At 39.3% G+C, this 18,414-nt stretch overlaps 1 protein-coding gene across 1 annotated transcript in view; it reads right to left on the bottom strand.

Moving 5' to 3' along the window:
* Nucleotides 1-1,289: 1,289 nt before the first annotated feature.
* Nucleotides 1,290-18,414, bottom strand: part of LOC128693059 (transmembrane protein 126A) — a 46,799-nt gene continuing 29,674 nt past the window's right edge. Inside the window, exon 4 of the mRNA XM_070081833.1 lies at nucleotides 1,290-1,608. Coding sequence (XP_069937934.1) covers nucleotides 1,450-1,608 — 159 coding nt within the window. The 3' untranslated portion in view covers nucleotides 1,290-1,449. The remainder of the gene's footprint in view (nucleotides 1,609-18,414) is intronic.

Raw genomic sequence — 18,414 nt, 5'->3', positions numbered from 1 at the left:
ATCTTCGGCTAGTATTTTTACTGCTGAATTATATGCCATCCTTACAGCACTTATCCGTATTGCATCTATGCCTGTGTCATCATTTGTGGTTGTCTCAGACTCCCTTAGTGCTTTACAGGCTATACAAAAATTTGATACACCTCACCCCTTAGTCCTCCGTATCCAACTTTGGCTACGCCGCATCTTTACCAAGCATAAAGATATTGTTTTTTGTTGGGTCCCTGGTCATGTTGACGTACAGGGCAATGAACAGGCAGACACTGCTGCGCGGTCAGCAGTACATGACCTACCAGTTTCTTATAGAGGTATTCCATTTACGGACTATTTTGCTGCAATATCTTCCCACCTTCACACCCGTTGGCAACAACGTTGGTCTACTATGCTCGGCAACAAACTTCAGTCTATTAAACCGAGTATAGGTTACTGGCCATCTTCTTATCACCAGTGTCAAGGTTGGGAGACTACTCTCTCCCGTCTTCGCATTGGCCATACTCGTCTTACTCATGGATATCTCATGGAGAGGCGTCTTGCTCCTCTCTGTGAGAATTGCCAAGCTCCATTATCAGTCAGCCACATTCTGTTGGACTGCCCACTTTAACAACGAGCACACAGAATTTACCTCTGTCGTCGTCTTCGCTCTGCTGCTCTCTCTTTACCTTCCCTTCTCGCTGATGGACCCACCTTTCATCCGGACTCTCTCATTGACTTTTTGACAACGACTGACTTACTTCACAAATTCTGATACCTTCAGCCCTTTCTACTTCAATCTCTTGCTACCCTCTACCCCCATACTATCCCCTGCCCCGCTGTTTTCTGTAACCTGCTGATCATCCCCCCTCCCTTCTGCCATCCAATTCCCTTGCTTCCTTCCCTACCCTGCAGCGCTGTATAGCCCTTGTGGCTTAGCACTTCTTTTTGATTATAATAATAATAATATTATTATTATTATGGCTGTATAGCCCTTGTGGCTTAGCGCTTCTTTTTGATTATAATAATAATAATAATTATTATTATTATTATTAGAATCATGGGGGAGCGCTAAACCCGTAGGATTAGACAGCACATGTGGGGGGGGGGGATGGAAGGTATTCAGACTCAATTCAGGGAACTAGAGCACAGATCCAATTCCCTAGATCAAGAGCCCCTTACCAGCACCAAGGAACCTCCCTTGAGGGGACAGGTGAGAGAAGGAACTACTAAATGTCTCAGTTGACAAACAGTGCAGAGAATTGTTAGTAAGTAAAAGCATGAAGTTTAATTAAGAGTGGTACAGGACTTAAAATACAGTATACATCTTGAAAACTTTTATTTACATACTATAAATAATTACAAAATAAAATTATTTTAAGTTAAACTATACAGCCTGGTCACAGACCGGGCCGCGGGGGCGTTGACCCCCGGAACTCTCTCCAGGTAAACTCCAGGTAAACAGCAGAATAAATTTTTAATTTAATTATATTTCTCTGAGTCTGTCTTTAAAGTGTCCTGGGAAATATTTTCCTTTACTGTGTGATGTCTTTTCACAACTTGCTCCATCTCTGAGAGTTTTGACAGTACAGTGAAAAGGTTGTGAGCCTCCCAGTGAGTCCATGCTGTGCCAACAACTACCTGATAGTCACAAAAAATAAACATTAAAAAAATAAACATTAACAAAGGTGATATAAGTTGACCATCACTAATCCAGCATCATCAGGACCTGTAGGATGCCAGATTAATGATTTTGCCAGATTACAGAGGGGTTAGGTTAGAATATACTGTAACCCATTGGCGATATTTACGCATCAGCGTTTTCACCCCTTTACACCCTATTTTGGGCCCATTACCCTGTTCCAGTCTACCAAACTCATAGCTATTTCAATAGTATTCTGTTTATTCTGTCGACTGAGTACAAGAAACTGCCCATTTACCTATTTTAACTACCCAATAAAGTGGTCAGAAATTGGTAATTTGGCCAATTTCACACAAATTTCAAGAGATGCCAATTTCAAAATAGGGACCAGAATAAACAATGCAGACATTCCTGGCACTAAAATACAATTTTCTCAGTTCATTAGTCATGTCTCCAGGCCCCTCTTATATTACACTTGCTTTCCATTTTGAATTTTTATTCACACAAATAAATAGAAGATTTACTTTTGTGCATATTACTGCATTATTGCAATAACTTTATAATGTCAACCCATTCATGACCACGTATTAGACTGGACAGTGATGTCATTTGTGTACTCTTGAACATCTGTCTACCTGTGTGTCTGTCTTTCTGTCTGCTTGTCTCAGAGCCACTCATTAAGAGTGTAATTGGTCTTGAAGACACCATATTAATAATGATAATAATACAATAATAATCACTGAGGCACACTGTATAAAACGTTGATATAGACATTTTGCTTAATCCATCTATGATTTCTTTTTCAAAATTATATAATAAACATGCTACACAACATATAAACATATAAATTAACAAATATGAGATGTTTTTCTGGTCGGCTTGACAGAGTGAACAGAAACCATTCGTGTCCGGGCTGGCAACAGCAATGTTTGTTTACATAACTCGCCAACCTTCTACCCTCTTTCTCATTTATTCATTTAATCTTGTTTACTCACCTCTCACTCTACATTAATTATTATTATAATCAAAAAGAAGCGTTAAGCCACAAGGGCTACTCTACATTAAGTCTACAGATATTTTAAGGTAAGTAATGAGTGGACACGATTATTATATTATAGTTTAATAATAATATTATTAATATTAGTACCAATGTATTATTGTAATAATAATAATAATAATACAGTGGACCCTCGACTAACGCTATTAATCCGTTCCTGAGAGCTCATCGTTAGCCAAAATTATCGTTAGTCAAGTTAATTTTCCCCATAAGAAATAATGGAAATCAAATTAATCCGTGTAGGACACCCCAAAGTATGAAAAAAAAAATTGTTTTTACCACATGAAATATTAATTTTAATACACACAAACTGAAGAAGACATGCACAGTTACATGACACTTACCTTTATTGAAGATCTGGTGATGATTGTTGGGATGGGAGGAGGGGAGAGTGTTGATGGTCTTAGTGTTTAGAAGGGGAATCCCCTTCCATTAGGACTTGAGGTGGCAAGTCCTTTTCCAGGGTTACTTCCCTTCCCTTTAAATCTCTCAAACCAACCTTTGCTGGCCTTAAATTCACTCACATCACCACTAGTTGCTGGCATTTTTTTCATTAAATCGTCATGCAACTTCCTAGCCTTTTCACATATGATCGCTTGAGAGATGCTATCTCCTGCTATCTGTTTTTCGTTTATCCACACCAATAACAGTCTCTCAACATCTTCGAGTACTTGCGATCTCAGTTTCGAAAACATAGTTGCACCTTTGGCAAGAACAGCTTCCTTGATTGCCGTTTTCTTGGCCACAATATTAGATGGTTGATTGGGGTTTTGTGTACAACCTGGCCAGCTCGGAGACACGCACTCCACTTTCATACTTAGCAATGATCTCTTTCTTCATATCCATAGTAATTCTCACCCTTTTTGCTGTAGGGTTGGCACTAGAAGATTTCTTGAGGTCCATGGTGACTTATTTTGCAGGTGCAATCACTAAAAAGGCTGTGATAACATGAAATGTTCCGACTGTATGCTTGGAAGCGACCGCGGTGGCTGGCTGGCTTGTAAACACTGGCCAGAAGTGGACGCGTCTGACGGAACAAATAGTGTTGGTCGAGTTTTTTAGCGCTAGTCGAGGCAAAAATTTTGCGTTAAAATGTATCGCTAGTCGGATTTATCGTTAATCGATGCCATTGTTGGTCGAGGGTCCACTGTATTAATATTATTATTAATTTAGGGCACTGGAGCACAGATCCACTGTATAGCACTTTGTCTGGATTTTTGAGGTTATCCTAGGTAATTTATACTATGTATGATAACTTCACTTATGTGTACCTGTGAGAGAGAGAGAGATACAGAGAGAGAGAAAGCCACATTCAGTCAGCCAACCACCCACCCGGCCACCTACCCACCCACCCACCTACCAACCCAAAACCCACCCACCCACCCGGCCAGCCAGCCAGCTACGTATTACACGTGTTATAGAGTTGTTTTCTCTTTACTTAGGGTATAGGTTATACTACATTCTGGCAGGATGACACTACCAGTGGTATTCTCCCATTCACTGTGTCGACAATACATAAAGATAACAGTAACATATGATACTGTATGCGATGTAAAATTTACAATACAGTTCACTACCATGTATACATTATATACAGTACATAAATAATTAAAATATAACAATAGAAGTAAATTATGGTAAAAAGAATGAAATAATGATTGTACATTACATTACAGTACTATGTAGGTAGTTTATATAGGAAAAGTTTGACATTATGCCCTACCCAGTATGTTGGCAATTTTCAAAGGTTCGACTTACGTCCATTTTGACTTACGACCGGTTGGTCGGAACCAAGCTTGGTCGTAAGTCGGATGGTAGGTGTATGTGGAACAGTGAGAAGGAATGAAAAACATATGCCAAGGTTCAGTGGAGGCAGTGCTGAAGGTGCAGTGCAAGTGTTTCATGCTAATGACATCATGGCACTGACGTGGCATGACAAACGGGACGTGACATTGCTGTCAACCAAGTGGTATATAAAGCTGTTTTTCCACCTTGTAGACATTGCAGTGCTCAATGCATTCAACATGTACGAAATAAAGACTGGAAAACGACAACATTTTGCAGAATTCTCCCTGAATGTCGTAAAACTGATAGCAAAAAAGTATGGTACCACAACCTGTACCTGCCCCTCAACAGCGACCTGTCACACCACAACCTGTCCCCCAACCACAACCACAGCCAGTGGGGGAAGTGCCAGACCATATAATCCCTAACTGTCACTACCTGTTACCAATACCACCTACCCCAGAGAAGAAGCATTCCCATAAGTCTGTTGTGTGTGCGACCACCACAAAATGACCCCAACAGCGGAAGGACACACGATACATATGTCACCAGTGTGGGGTAGCACTCTGTATGAATACATGCTTCATGGAGTATCATACAATCGTGGAGCTCTAGAAACATAAGTGGGACATGTAAATACTTGTATACAGTTGTAGACAATAGCGTGTGATTCAGCCAGGTGTACAAAATCATAAGAACATAAGAAAGAAGGAACACTGCAACAGGCCTACTGACCCATGCAAAGCAGGTCCATGTGCCCCCCCCCACCACGGATCAGCCCAATGACCCACCTAATCACGTCACTTCCACTTAAGGAAGCAGCACCACATCAGACCTAGTAGCACAAGCTAGTCAGGTCCAACTCACACCCACTCATGTATTTATCTAACCTATATTTAAAGCTACACAATGTTTTAGCCTCAATAACTGTACTTGGCAGTTTGTTCCACTCATCCACAACTCTATTACCAAACCAGTGCTTTCCTATATCCTTCTTGAATCTGAATTTTTCCAACTTGAAACTATTGCTGCGAGTCCTGTCTTGGCGGAAAATTTTCAGCACACTATTTAAATCCCCTTTATTTATTCCTGTTTTCCATTTATACACCTCGATCATATCCCCCCTAATTCTACGCCTTTCAAGAGAATGCAGATTCAGGGCCCTCAGTCTATCCTCATAGGGAAGATTTCTGATACATGAGATCATCTTTGTCATCCTCCTCTGTATGTTTTCTAGTGCATTATATCCATTCTGTAATATGGTGACCAGAACTGCACAGCACAATCCAACTGAGACCTAACCAAGGATACATAGAGTTGAAGAACAACCTGAGGACTTCTATTATTTATACTTCTAGATATGAAGCCAAGGATTCTGTTAGCTTTATTGCAAACACTAATGCACTGTTGCCTTGGTTTTAGATTACTGCTTACCAGAACTCCTAAATCCTTTTTGCAATCAGTAGTATTAAGATCTATATTATTTAGTTTATACAGTGGACCCCTGCCTTACGATATTAATCCATTCCTAAGAGCTCATCGTAAGCCGAAATTATCATTAGCCGAATTAATTTTCCCCATAAGAAATAATGGAAATCAAATTAATCCGTTCCTGACACCCCAAAGTATGAAAAAAAAAAATTGACCACATGAAATATTAATTTTAATACAAACTGAAGAAGATATGCACAATTACTACTCTGCTAAGAATAGTATACATGACACTTACCTTTATTGAAGATCTGGTGATGACTGATGGGATGGGAGGAGGGGAGATGTGGAAGTTATTGTTTAGAAGAGGAATCCCCTTCCATTAGGACTTGAGGTAGCAAGTACTTTTCTGGGGTTACCTCCCTTCTTCTTTTAATGCCACTAGGACCAGCTTGAGAGTCACTGGACCTCTGTCACACAACAAATCTTTCCATAGAGCTCTGTACTTCCCGTTCCTTTAAGACTTTCCTAAAATGGGCCATAACATTGTCATTGTACAGGTTGCCAACACAGCTTGCAGTAGCTGTGTCAGGGTGATTTTCATCAGTAAAGGTTTGAAGTTCAACCCACTTTGCACACATTTCCTTAATCTCTTTTTTTCAATTCCATACTAATTCTCACCCTTTTTACCACAGGGATGGCACTAGAAGCTTTCTTGGGGTCCATGGTGGCTTATTTTACAGTTACAAGCACTAAAAACACTAGGATAATGTGAAATGTACCGAATGTATGTGTAGATGTGACAGCACTGGCTGGCTTGTAAACACTGGCGCTGAGGCCACACATGGGACGCGACCAGGATGAATCACGTAAGGCGAGTTTTTTATCGTGAGGTGAGGCAAAATTTTTGCATTCAAATGCTTCGTATGGCGGATTTAACGTAATGCGATGCATTCGTAAGGCGGGGGTCCACTGTATGTGGCATGGTTATTTAACTGTCCAACATTTAGAACTTTGCATTTGTCAATATTAAACTGCATCTGCCATTTCTCCAACCACTGCATCAGTCTATTCAAATCATCCTGAAGTGCTCTATGGTCCTCATTAGAGTGAATTCAACAGCCTATTTTGGTGTCATCAGCAAATTTGCTTATGTCGCTATTTATTCCCTCATCTACACCTACCATCCGACTTACGACCGAGTTCGGTTCCGAGAAACCGGTCGTAAGTCGAAATGGTCGTAAGTCGAACTTTACTACTGAATATCAACAAAACATTTTTGTAATGACTTTATTTTATTGTTTTATTTTGGTATTTCATGTTTTACTTTACTTTTTATGTTGTTAGTACTGTATTTTATACTGTAAGGTTTAGGATAAACACTGTGTACAACACAAATAGTTGTTTATTTCCCAGAAATTTGGCATAAAAAACACGGTCGTAAGTCAAGTGGTCGTAAGTCGAGTGGTCGTAAGTCGAGCAGGTCATAAGTCGGATGGTAGGTGTATGTCATTTATGTAAATTGTGAACAACAAAGGGCCCAACACTGACCCCTGCAGAGCACCGCTTGTGACGTGTCCCCATTCTGATTTTTCCCCATTTATGCAAACTCTCTGCTGCCTATTTGTCAGCCATGCCTCTACCCAGGAAAAAATTTATCCTCCTATTCCGTGTGCCTTAAGTTTCCTCAATAGCCTCTGATGTGGAACTCTATCAAAAGCCTTATTGAATTCCATACACACAATATCATATTCATTACCATGATCTACCTCCTCAAACATCTTAGTGAAAAAAGTTAGTAAATTCATAAGGCAGGAACGCCCCTTTGTAAAGCAGTGTTGAGATTCATTAATCAATTTATGCCTATCAAGATGGCTACGAATTGCTTTGGCAATTATTAATAATAATAATAAATAATAAGTTTATTTCTTTGTAAAGGTTACAATGTGTAATTACAATTTTGATTTGCTAAGTACAAAGATAACCACTATCATGCTGAGGCATTTCGGGCAAACTAATCCTAATACATAGTAACTAATTAAAACTAGATAAGATAATAGTACATAGTAATTATACTTAAAACTAAACATGGAATAGTGGTAAGCTGTTTTACAATCTTATTTGGACTTAATAAATCTGATGTATACTTAGTACAAAATCTAATTTACAAGGAATGGTGCAGGTGGTAATATTTTATGGAATGGCAGAATTAAAAGCCAGGAGGTCACATGATAAAACTAGTTAGTAGATGTTTGGTTGATTTGGTTAATATTGTGAGATAAGATTACTTTTTAGCAGAGTCCTAAATTTATAAGTTGTCTGGGGATCCTTGATTCCATAAGTTTTCCCACTATGGAGGTAAGGCTTATTGGTCTATAGTCCGAAGCTAAGGACCTGTCACCTGCCTTGTAAATAGGCATTACATTTGTCATTTTCCACTTATCAGGCACTATGCCAGTTTGTAGTAATATGTTGAAAAGATTAGCCAAAGGTTCGCTAAGTTCTTTACATTCCTTTAACACCCTTGCAAAGTGGGGTATTTGTTAGGTTTTAATTTCTCTATTTGTCTGAGGACCATATCATTAGTTACTGCAATTGTGCATAATTTATTATCATCCTGTTCTATATAATCTATTATTTCAGGAATTTTGCCAGTATTTTCCTGGGTAAAAACTGAGAGGAAGTAGGTATTGAGAATTTTTACACATCCTTATCACTGTCAGTGATCTGACCAGAGTTACTCTTAAGTGGGCCAATCTTGCCCCTAATCTTACTTCTGTATACCTGAAAGAACCCTTTTGGGTCAGTCTTTGAATCCCTTGCAACCTTAGCCTCATAATCTCTTTTTGCTTTTCTTATACCTTTTTTTCTCTCTTTAATTGAAAATATTGAGTTCTTAACTGCCCATCCTCTCTTTTGATATGCCTCTCTTTTGACCAATGAGATGTTTTAATCTATTGTTCATCCATTTGGGATCATTCTTGTTAGATGTAATTTCCCTACTCAGAACAAAAGTTGTCTGGGCAGCTAGAACTATGCTCTGAAAATTGTCATATTGGCAGATAAGATCACCTACCTGACCCATAGTCAGGTCATCTCAATTTAGCCCACCCAGGTAATTTTTCTTTCCCACAGTGTGTACGTGTGTGTTTGTAACAGTATGATAATAATTTTGTATATAATATTGGTGTATAAGCAACAATTGACATTGAAATCAAAAGATTTACTATAAAACATAAGTATCATATCATGAAAACCAAGAAAAGTGAAAAAAATAATGGAAAAAAAAAACGGTAAATATGTAGAATTTCTGCAAGCAGCAGCGCTCCTTGTTGCTGTCAGGTGATCGCCAAGTGCCAACTTTGCTCCTTCATATCTCGGTAAGTACTGACCCTAAAAAAAATTTTTTATCCTATAACACTTAGAAAAATGTGCTCTTTATTTCTATAAAAAAAAAATTATTTTTCAAAATATTCGGGGCACTGGGGTAGTGAACATATATGTATATGTTTGGACCATTTACAAGTTAAAGGAGGGGTTTGGGATATTGGCAGTTAGTAGGGACATCTAAACTATCATATCTGAGTGCCTCTACAAAGACAGTGATTATGTATGAGTGATGATGAAAGTGTTGAATGATGATGAAAGTTTTTTCTTTTTTTTTTTTGGGTCATCCTGCCTCGGTGGGAAACGGCCGATGTAGTATTAAAAAAAAAAAAATTAACAATGGAAATGATGTACAGTATACATAAGGTATTGTATTCACATTATAGTTAGTTTCCTCTCATTGTAACACTAACTATTCAAACAGAAGGAAGCAAAGGATATATAAATCTTGGAGTCCCTCTCAATTTGTATATAAACATTATCTCCATTATCTTCACATTTTAGCCCTGGTAATGCAAAGGATACGAAAACACTGCATGTATTGACTGCTATGCAAGAAACAATTTAATCATGTTTGTTGGTTTTCCTGAGACTTCCACTGTGATACACAATTTATACATAAATTGTATACTGTGGTGTGCCTCTGAACTTCAAGCACAAATATTTATCATGACAGTGCCACAATATTATCCCTTGACGTTTTTGTTTACTTTCTGTACTTTCCACACTTTAATATCAAACACTAACACATTCAGCATTTGTGCAAATACAGCCAGGGTAAGTGAATGACTGTAGATGATACAAGCAATATGTAGTTAGTGAAATTATCATTTACTAGCCTTCTTGTACAGGCTTTTAGCTATTTTTCCCTCTAGCTACGTTGTCTTTAATATACATTACAGCATCACGATAAAAAAAATTGCTGCAACCTTACCTTACTCTTGAAGAGTTTTGAGAGTTTCACTACTCTCAGAGCCTGGCCATGGGCCAGGCTCATCTGGTGCTTGCCTGATCAATCAGGCTGTTGCTGCTGGAGGCCCGCTGCCCCATGTATCCATCACAGCCTGAGTGATCTGGCACCTGGTGAAGATACTTGTCCAGTTTCCTCTTGAAGGGTTCTACACTTGTTTCAGCCATGTTTCTGATATCTTCTGGTAAGATGTTGGGATATATATGTTGGGATGTCTGGGACCCCAGATGTTGATACAGTGTTCCCTTATTGTCCCCCACCACACCCCTGTTCCTCACTAGGTTTATTTTACATTTCCTCCCATATCTCTCACTCCAGTATGTCGTTATGGCAGTGTGCAGATTTGGGACCACACCCTCGAGTGCTTTCCAGGTATGTATTATCAATATATCTCTCATTCCTACGCTCCAGCAAGCACATGTTAAAGAATTGAAGGCGTTCCCAGTAATTTAGGCACTTTGCTGGCTCAATGTGAGCCATAAACGATCTCTGTATTTGTTCCAGCTCTAATATTTCTCCTGCTTTGAACCGGGCCATCAGCACTGAGTAATATTCAAAGTGAGGGAGCACTAGTGATTTGAAGAGTGTCACCATCAGCATTATTTCCCTCGTTTTGAAAGTTCTCAATACCCACCCTGTCATTTTCCTGGCTGTCGTGATCTTTGTCTTGTTATGGTCTTTAAAAGAAAGGTCAACTGACATAATTATTCGCTCTATTTAGTGACCTTCTTGAGTTTTGCATATAGTGTTCCTGCTGCGTTCTTCATTCTTTCCATACCTAAGCAGCTGGAACTTATCACCACTGAACATCATGTTGTTCTACACTGCCCACTGAAAAACCCTGCTTATGTTCTTATGTTCTTATAGACTTAAAGTCTTAAATCTTCACTCTCTGGAGAGACGTAGAATAAGAGGAGATATCATTGAGATGTATAAGCGGATGACGGGCATAAACAAAGGAGATATTAATAAGGTATTGAGGGTGTCGAACCAGGTAAGAACCAGAAATAATGGATTTAAGTTGGATAAATTTAGATTTAGAAAGGACATAGGTAAGTACTGGTTTTCTAACAGAGTTGTGGATGCATGGAACAGTCTTCCCAGTGGGGTGATAAGAGGCTAGGACCTTGGGCAGCTTTAAGAAGAGATTGGACAAATATATGAGTGGGAGGGGCTGGGTTTGATTAGTGTCATTGGGTACGGGAGTTAATTCTTGGGTAGCTTTGGGTAGAGGTCGTTTTGATAAGGACCTGCCTTGTATGGGCCAGAAGGCCTTCTGCAGTGTTCCTCCATTCTTATGTTCTTATGTCTTCCTGTTATTTTTCAATGTCCTCTAACATAGTGACTTCCATGCTTATTTTAGTGTCATCTGAAAATGATCATACAAAAGTGTGATCGGTGTTTTTATCTATGTCTGCTATGAGGATGAGAAACAGCAGAGGTGCCAGGACAGTGCCTTGGGGCACTGAGCTTTTGACCTTGCTGATGTTGGATCTTGCTCTGTTCACTTCTGCTTTTTGTGTTCTATGTGTTAGGAACCTGAAAATCCATCTGCCTACCTTCCCTGTAATGCCCCATGGTCCTCATTTTGTGCACTATCACTCCATGATCGCATTTGTCAAACGCCTTTGCAAAATCTGTGAAAATCATATCTGCGTGTTGGTTGTCTTCCAATGCCTCCATAATTCTGTCATAATGGTTCAGCAGCAACAGGCATGATTGTCCTGCTTTAAAACCAAGCTAATTCAGGTTATTCTGGTTGTGCTGGACCATGAAATTTGTAATCTGCCGTCTCATCACTCTTTCTTCAACCTGCAATTCTTCAATCATTTTATAACAAAAATATCCTGAATGATGGCATCCTGACTGACAGTCTACTGCACGTATTTTATCTTTGCATAATACGTGTACCATAACGGCATGCTAAAACTTTAAACTGTGGCCTGTGAGGGCCATTCCACCCCTGACTGTGAGTATGGCTTCCTTGGGTGCTAATTTGTTGTTACACTAAGCCAAAGCATGTAAAATAGAAGTAGAGTGCAGCCTCTCCTCACTTAACGATGGAGTTCCGTTCCTAAGACCACGTCAGTAAACAAACTCGTCGCTAAGCAAGGAGCATACTATAAATTGTAGTGGGTTTGTGTCAGCCATTTCTGATATTGTTTTAATGTCACCTTTGCACCATTTATAACATTTCTGGTATATATATTTTTGAATGTTTATACAGCAGTGTACTATATATAGCAATAAACATAATAGAGGAAATCAGCTCTAATATACATTATTTAGGCATGCATAATAGTCAGAGAGCCCGTCGTAAGTCTGAGTCATCAGTAAATGAGTGCATCACTAACTGAGGAGAGGCTGTATAATAATATTTTTTTTTTTTTATTATCACACTGGCCGATTCCCACCAAGGCAGGGTGGCCCGAAAAAGAAAAACTTTCACCATCATTCACTCCATCACTGTCTTGCCAGAAGGGTGCTTTACACTACAGTTTTTAAACTGCAACATTAACACCCCTCCTTCAGAGTGCAGGCACTGTACTTCCCATCTCCAGGACTCAAGTCTGGCCTGCCGGTTTCCCTGAACCCCTTCATAAATGTTACTTTGCTCACACTCCAACAGCACATCAAGTATTAAAAACCATTTGTCTCCATTCACTCCTATCAAACACACTCACGCATGCCTGCTGGAAGTCCAAGCCCCTCGCACACAAAACCTCCTTTACCCCCTCCCTCCAACCTTTCCTAGGCCGACCCCTACCCCGCCTTCCTTCCACTACAGACTGATACACTCTTGAAGTCACTCTGTTTCGCTCCATTCTCTCTACATGTCCGAACCACCTCAACAACCCCTCCTCAGCCCTCTGGACAACAGTTTTGGTAATCCCGCACCTCCTCCTAACTTCCAAACTACGAATTCTCTGCATTATATTCACACCACACATTGCCCTCAGACATGACATCTCCACTGCCTCCAGCCTTCTCGTCGCTGCAACATTCATTACCTAAGCTTCACACCCATATAAGAGCATTGGTAAAACTATACTCTCATACATTCCCCTCTTTCCCTCCAAGGACAAAGTTCTTTGTCTCCACAGACTCCTAAGTGCACCACTCACCCTTTTTCCCTCATCAATTAATAATATATACGAGTAAATTACTTTGTCATATAACACATGGAGATTTTGCAATCTCTGAAGCCTAGTCATACAGATAGATGAAATGTATTATTATTAGTATTATTATTAGTATTATTATACAGTACAGAAATGTGCTCATACAACTGTCATTACTTGTTTGGTTACTTCAGTTATTAAACTGCTTATAAATGTAGGATTGCCATTTTACATGTGTTTCAAGTAGTCCTCAAGAGGCAAAGTAATAAATTATAAATCCCCTTACAATGAAGCTATAGTTGTGAAATGAACCACATTTACATGCTCATATGTATGGGTCAATTTAGGTGATATCTTTTATTCTGTTACAGAACATAGTTTTTCATGCAATGGGGCATTATGCCAACCTGTTTAACACTGAGATGGACCCAGGATGATTCTGCTCATTCTATATACTGCACATTTATATTTACTGTCTTCATCAGACTATGGTGTAGCTTTTTTAGCTCACTGGTATAATCTTAAATAAAACCAATATTCTCTACTGAAAATGGAATTGAATATTGTCATGACACACTGCTATATCTCCCAGGAGAGTTTAGACATAGTTCTATTCATTTTTATACACATTTTATTTGTCATCCTCACCAACACATTATTAATATCAATACAGTTTGGATTATTATTATACAATAAAAATAGTGTTCCTTTCCCATACAGTATATTGCTTGCTATGACTCTTACTGCTACTTAACCCTTTCAGGGTCCGTCCCGTAGATCTACGGCTTTACATTCAGGGTCCAAACCGTAGATCTACGCCATGAGCTCAGCTCACTCTGATAAACTGTGAGTGGTACATTTGGGCCTAGATATGAGAGAACACATCTATGTGGTATGTGTGCACCACATAAAACAGATCCTGCAGCACACTGTGCATAATGAGAGAAAAAAAATGAAATCATGATTTTTCGATTAAAACAGCAACTTTGCAGTATTTTTTCGTATGTTTTTTATAGTTGTATTTGCGATTTCTTGGTCTCATTTGATAGAATGGAAGACATATTACAGAAATAGAGATGATTTTGATTGGTTTTAGCATTGGAAATGGCTTGAAACTGAGCTCAAAGTAGCGGAAATGTTAAATTTTTGCCGATATTCAAGAGTAAACAAACAACCTCACACGTCTAATACACATCAGCTGGTGGGTCTAATATACATTCACAAATATGGTGATGATATTTATACAATTATTACAGTATTGCATAACAGTAAATCTTCTATTTTTTGGTGTGAATAAAAATTCATTATGTGAATAAAAAATCAAAATGGAATTTATTTGTAAAGCCTCAAAACATAACTAATGAACAGAGGAAATGTTAGTTTAGTGCCAGGAATGCCTACATTGTTCATTCTGGACCCTATTTTGAAATTGGAATATTTTGAACTTTGTGTTAAATTGGCCAAATTAACAATTTCCGATCACTTTATTTTGTAGTTGAAACAGTTGACTTGGCGATTTCTTGTGCTCAATCGATAGAATAGAAGTAATACTAGTGAAATAGCTAAGAATTTGGTTGATTGGAATAATGTAATTGACCTAAAATGGGAGTCAAAGTCGGCAAAATCGCCGATTCGTAAATATCGCAGACACATCAAAATTCGCGAGAGCATAATTTCGTCAATTTTCCACCAATTTTCGTACTTTTTGTTTTATTACCTTCACAAAAAGATTCTCTACGATTTCATAAGAAAAAATAACAAATTTTTTTTTTGAAATATCTTGGACACTGGTGCGTGACTCCAGATTTGGGCCTTGGACCCTGAAAGGGTTAAATTATTATTATTATTATTTTTCTTTGTTTTTTAACACATCGGCCATTACCCACCAAGGCAGGGTGGCCCTGAAAAAAAAATTATTATTATAATCAAAACTAAATGATTAACCCTTACAGGGTCCAAGGCCAAAATCTGAAGTCACGCACCAGTGTCCAAGAAATTTTGAAAAAAAAAAAAATTTTTTTTTCTTACAGAATTAAAGAGCATATTTTTGTGAAGGCAATAAAACAAAAAAAATTAGAATCTGATCAGTACTTACCGAGATACAGTGCCAAGAAGTTTGTAGAAAATGATGTGGTGGCGGCAACATCGACGAATTCCACATACGCGTATTATATTATTTTGTTGTTTTAGTTGTTTTTTCTTTTCTTTTCCAATTTTTTTCTATTCCTACTAACATTTGGGGCCTGAGAGACCAATACTGTATATAATTGATATATATATACTCACTGTATTGAACACAATAACCGCACTAAAGTTATTATCATATTATTGTTTACCACTGTTGTTTATTACAATAAACATGCACAAATATTGTATAATACTAATGTTCTATCATATATTTACATATTTACAATCACTGGACATGGTTTTAGAACTGCTGGAGCTTGTGGAACTCCTTGAAACAAGGCACCATGCACAGAGGCACCTTACATTCCTCACACATAAACCGAGTGTCTTTGCGTCTTTGTTGCCGTCGTTTTGTTTGTGCACAGACAATGCATCTCTTCTGAGCAAATTTCTTTTGAGTTGAAGGAAGCTGTATTATGAAATGATCACCTTCTTTCCTCAAACGCTTGGGTATATTGTGATGAATTCGAGGACCATGTTGTATTGCAGGTGTTGTTGCCTGGTACTTCATTATGAGTTGTCTGACAACAGACAAACAAAATTCACCATACGGTGGTCTGTTACCAGTCTTTATTTGGTACATATTATATGCATTCAGCATTGAAATGTCCATGAGATGGAAGAAAAGTTTCATGTACCACTTGTAACTCTTACGAACACAGTCAACAAAACCAATCTGCATGTCACACTTGTCAACCAAGCGCATGTTTTGTGTATAATCAATCACTGTCACTGGTTTTCGAATACGTTCATTGGTCACTCGATCAACTTTGCCACTGTCTTGCATTTCATTACGGTGAATGGTTGTCAACAATGTGACATCTCGTTTGTCATGCCACCGTAATGCCATGATGTCATTGGCAGTAAACACCTGCACGTCATCACCACGAACACCTGCGTTGAGCCTGGGCATATGTTTACGATTAGAACGCACTGTGCCACACACATCTGTCTTGTTCACTCGCATGAAATCACTGAGTAATGGGCTTGTGTACCAGTTATCGGTATATAATGTATGGCCCTTACCAAGATAAGGTGCCATCATGTTTCTCACTACGTCACCTGATATACCCAATAACATCTTGGTATCTTTCAATGTTTTACTACCCGTGTATACAACAATATCCAACACCAGGCCACTGTCACAATCACAGAGTACAAACAATTTTATACCAAAGCGGTTCCTCTTGCTCGGTATATACTGCTTGAATGACAGTCTACCTTTGAACAAAATCAAAGACTCGTCAATTACAAGATTCTTGAATGGATAAAAGTATATCCTGAACTTTTGTTTGAGATACATGAAAACATTTCTAATCTTGTATAACCTGTCACTTCTGTCAGGCCTGGTTTTGTCAGAGAAGTGCAACATACGTAACAGTAAGATAAACCTGTTCACTGGTATTATTTCACTGAAGGATGGGGTACAAATTAGCCGATCTGTGGACCAGTATGCTTTTATATTATGCTTATAGACGTGAGGCATAAGCATTATTGTTGCAAAAAGCAAATACATTTCTGCAACAGTCGTCTCTTTCCACCTGTGTAGTCTTGACTGTGGTGACAAGATCGTATTTGCCATGGTGTACTGAAAATACTTATTACTTTCCCTGACAATAATTTCCATCAATGGCTGGTCAAAGAATAATTCAAAGAATTCCAGTTCATTGGCCGTGGTTCCAAGGGGACAGGTAGGTAGAATTCCACTTTGCGAGTCATCAAAGTGGTGAGGGCTGGGAACAAAATTGGGATTTTGCTGCCAATCCCAGATACGGTTTGCTGGTGGATACTGGACATCATAGGCTGGTTGTACGGGTGGTTGTGGCGGGCTGGTGGGTGACGCTCCGCTTTGTCCTTGAACTGACGAGTCAGCAGCGTGGGTTCCCGCGTGGCACAGCGAGTCACGCATGGCGGTGCCACTACCACCACCAGCCCCACTAACACCATCCACTGATGTCTGTGGCCCATCCATGCCAAGTGTAGCCACATCATCCTCACTATCACTACCTAAAACGGGTGTAGGGCCACGGGATGTACTCCAGGATGTACTCCGGGATGTACTCCGTCCCCTGGGCACAGCATAGGGTACACTACCCGAGCGCATGCGGCGGCGGACATACCGACGCTTCACTGGTGAATATGTTTCCTCACTATCACTACTCGAATGATCGTCGAGCGCAATAAAATCACAATCCACGTCAGAATCATCGTCATTACTGAAGTCAGAGGCCAGGCCACGGGAAAATATTAGTTTTCTCTTACGTTTAGGAACACCCGACGGTGAGTCACGAGTGCCCACACCAGAGGTAGAAGGTCGAGGATCGTCGGGGTTTTCTGCACTATTATCGATATCCTGGTCATTATTTTCGGTCACTAACTTATCAAAGCCGTAGAATTCGTCTTCATTTCCACTTCCATCAGTGTCAGAACTATCAGACAGGAAGAGGAGAGTCCCAATTTTCCGGGGAGTGAGAGCTGACTTGCGACGAGGCATGGTGAACAAGGGTGACTGAGCCGGCGTTCCCACAATGCTATGCAGGCGCCTAGATTTTTTGTTTATGGCGCACACCCACGGCGCAGACCCATTCTCTCATATGTAGGCCTATGAGCGCTTTCGCGCTAAATTTGACGGCGCTAGAATTTTGGCGTAGATCTACGGTTTGGACACTCACCGATCAGCCGTAGATCTACGGGATGGACCCTGAAAGGGTTAACCACCAGGGTCAATGTTACTTTAAAAATCTCCCTGGTGAACACATGAATTATACAGTGGACCCTCAGCTAATGATGGCATCAGCTAACGTTAAATCCAGCTAACGATACATTTTAATGCAAAAATTTTGCCTCAGCTAACGCTAAAAAACTC

The sequence above is a fragment of the Cherax quadricarinatus genome, chromosome 6 (genome assembly GCF_038502225.1).
Source record: "Cherax quadricarinatus isolate ZL_2023a chromosome 6, ASM3850222v1, whole genome shotgun sequence".
In the NCBI taxonomy this organism is placed as follows: domain Eukaryota; kingdom Metazoa; phylum Arthropoda; class Malacostraca; order Decapoda; family Parastacidae; genus Cherax; species Cherax quadricarinatus.
This window is presented reverse-complemented; position numbering and strand designations above follow the sequence as displayed.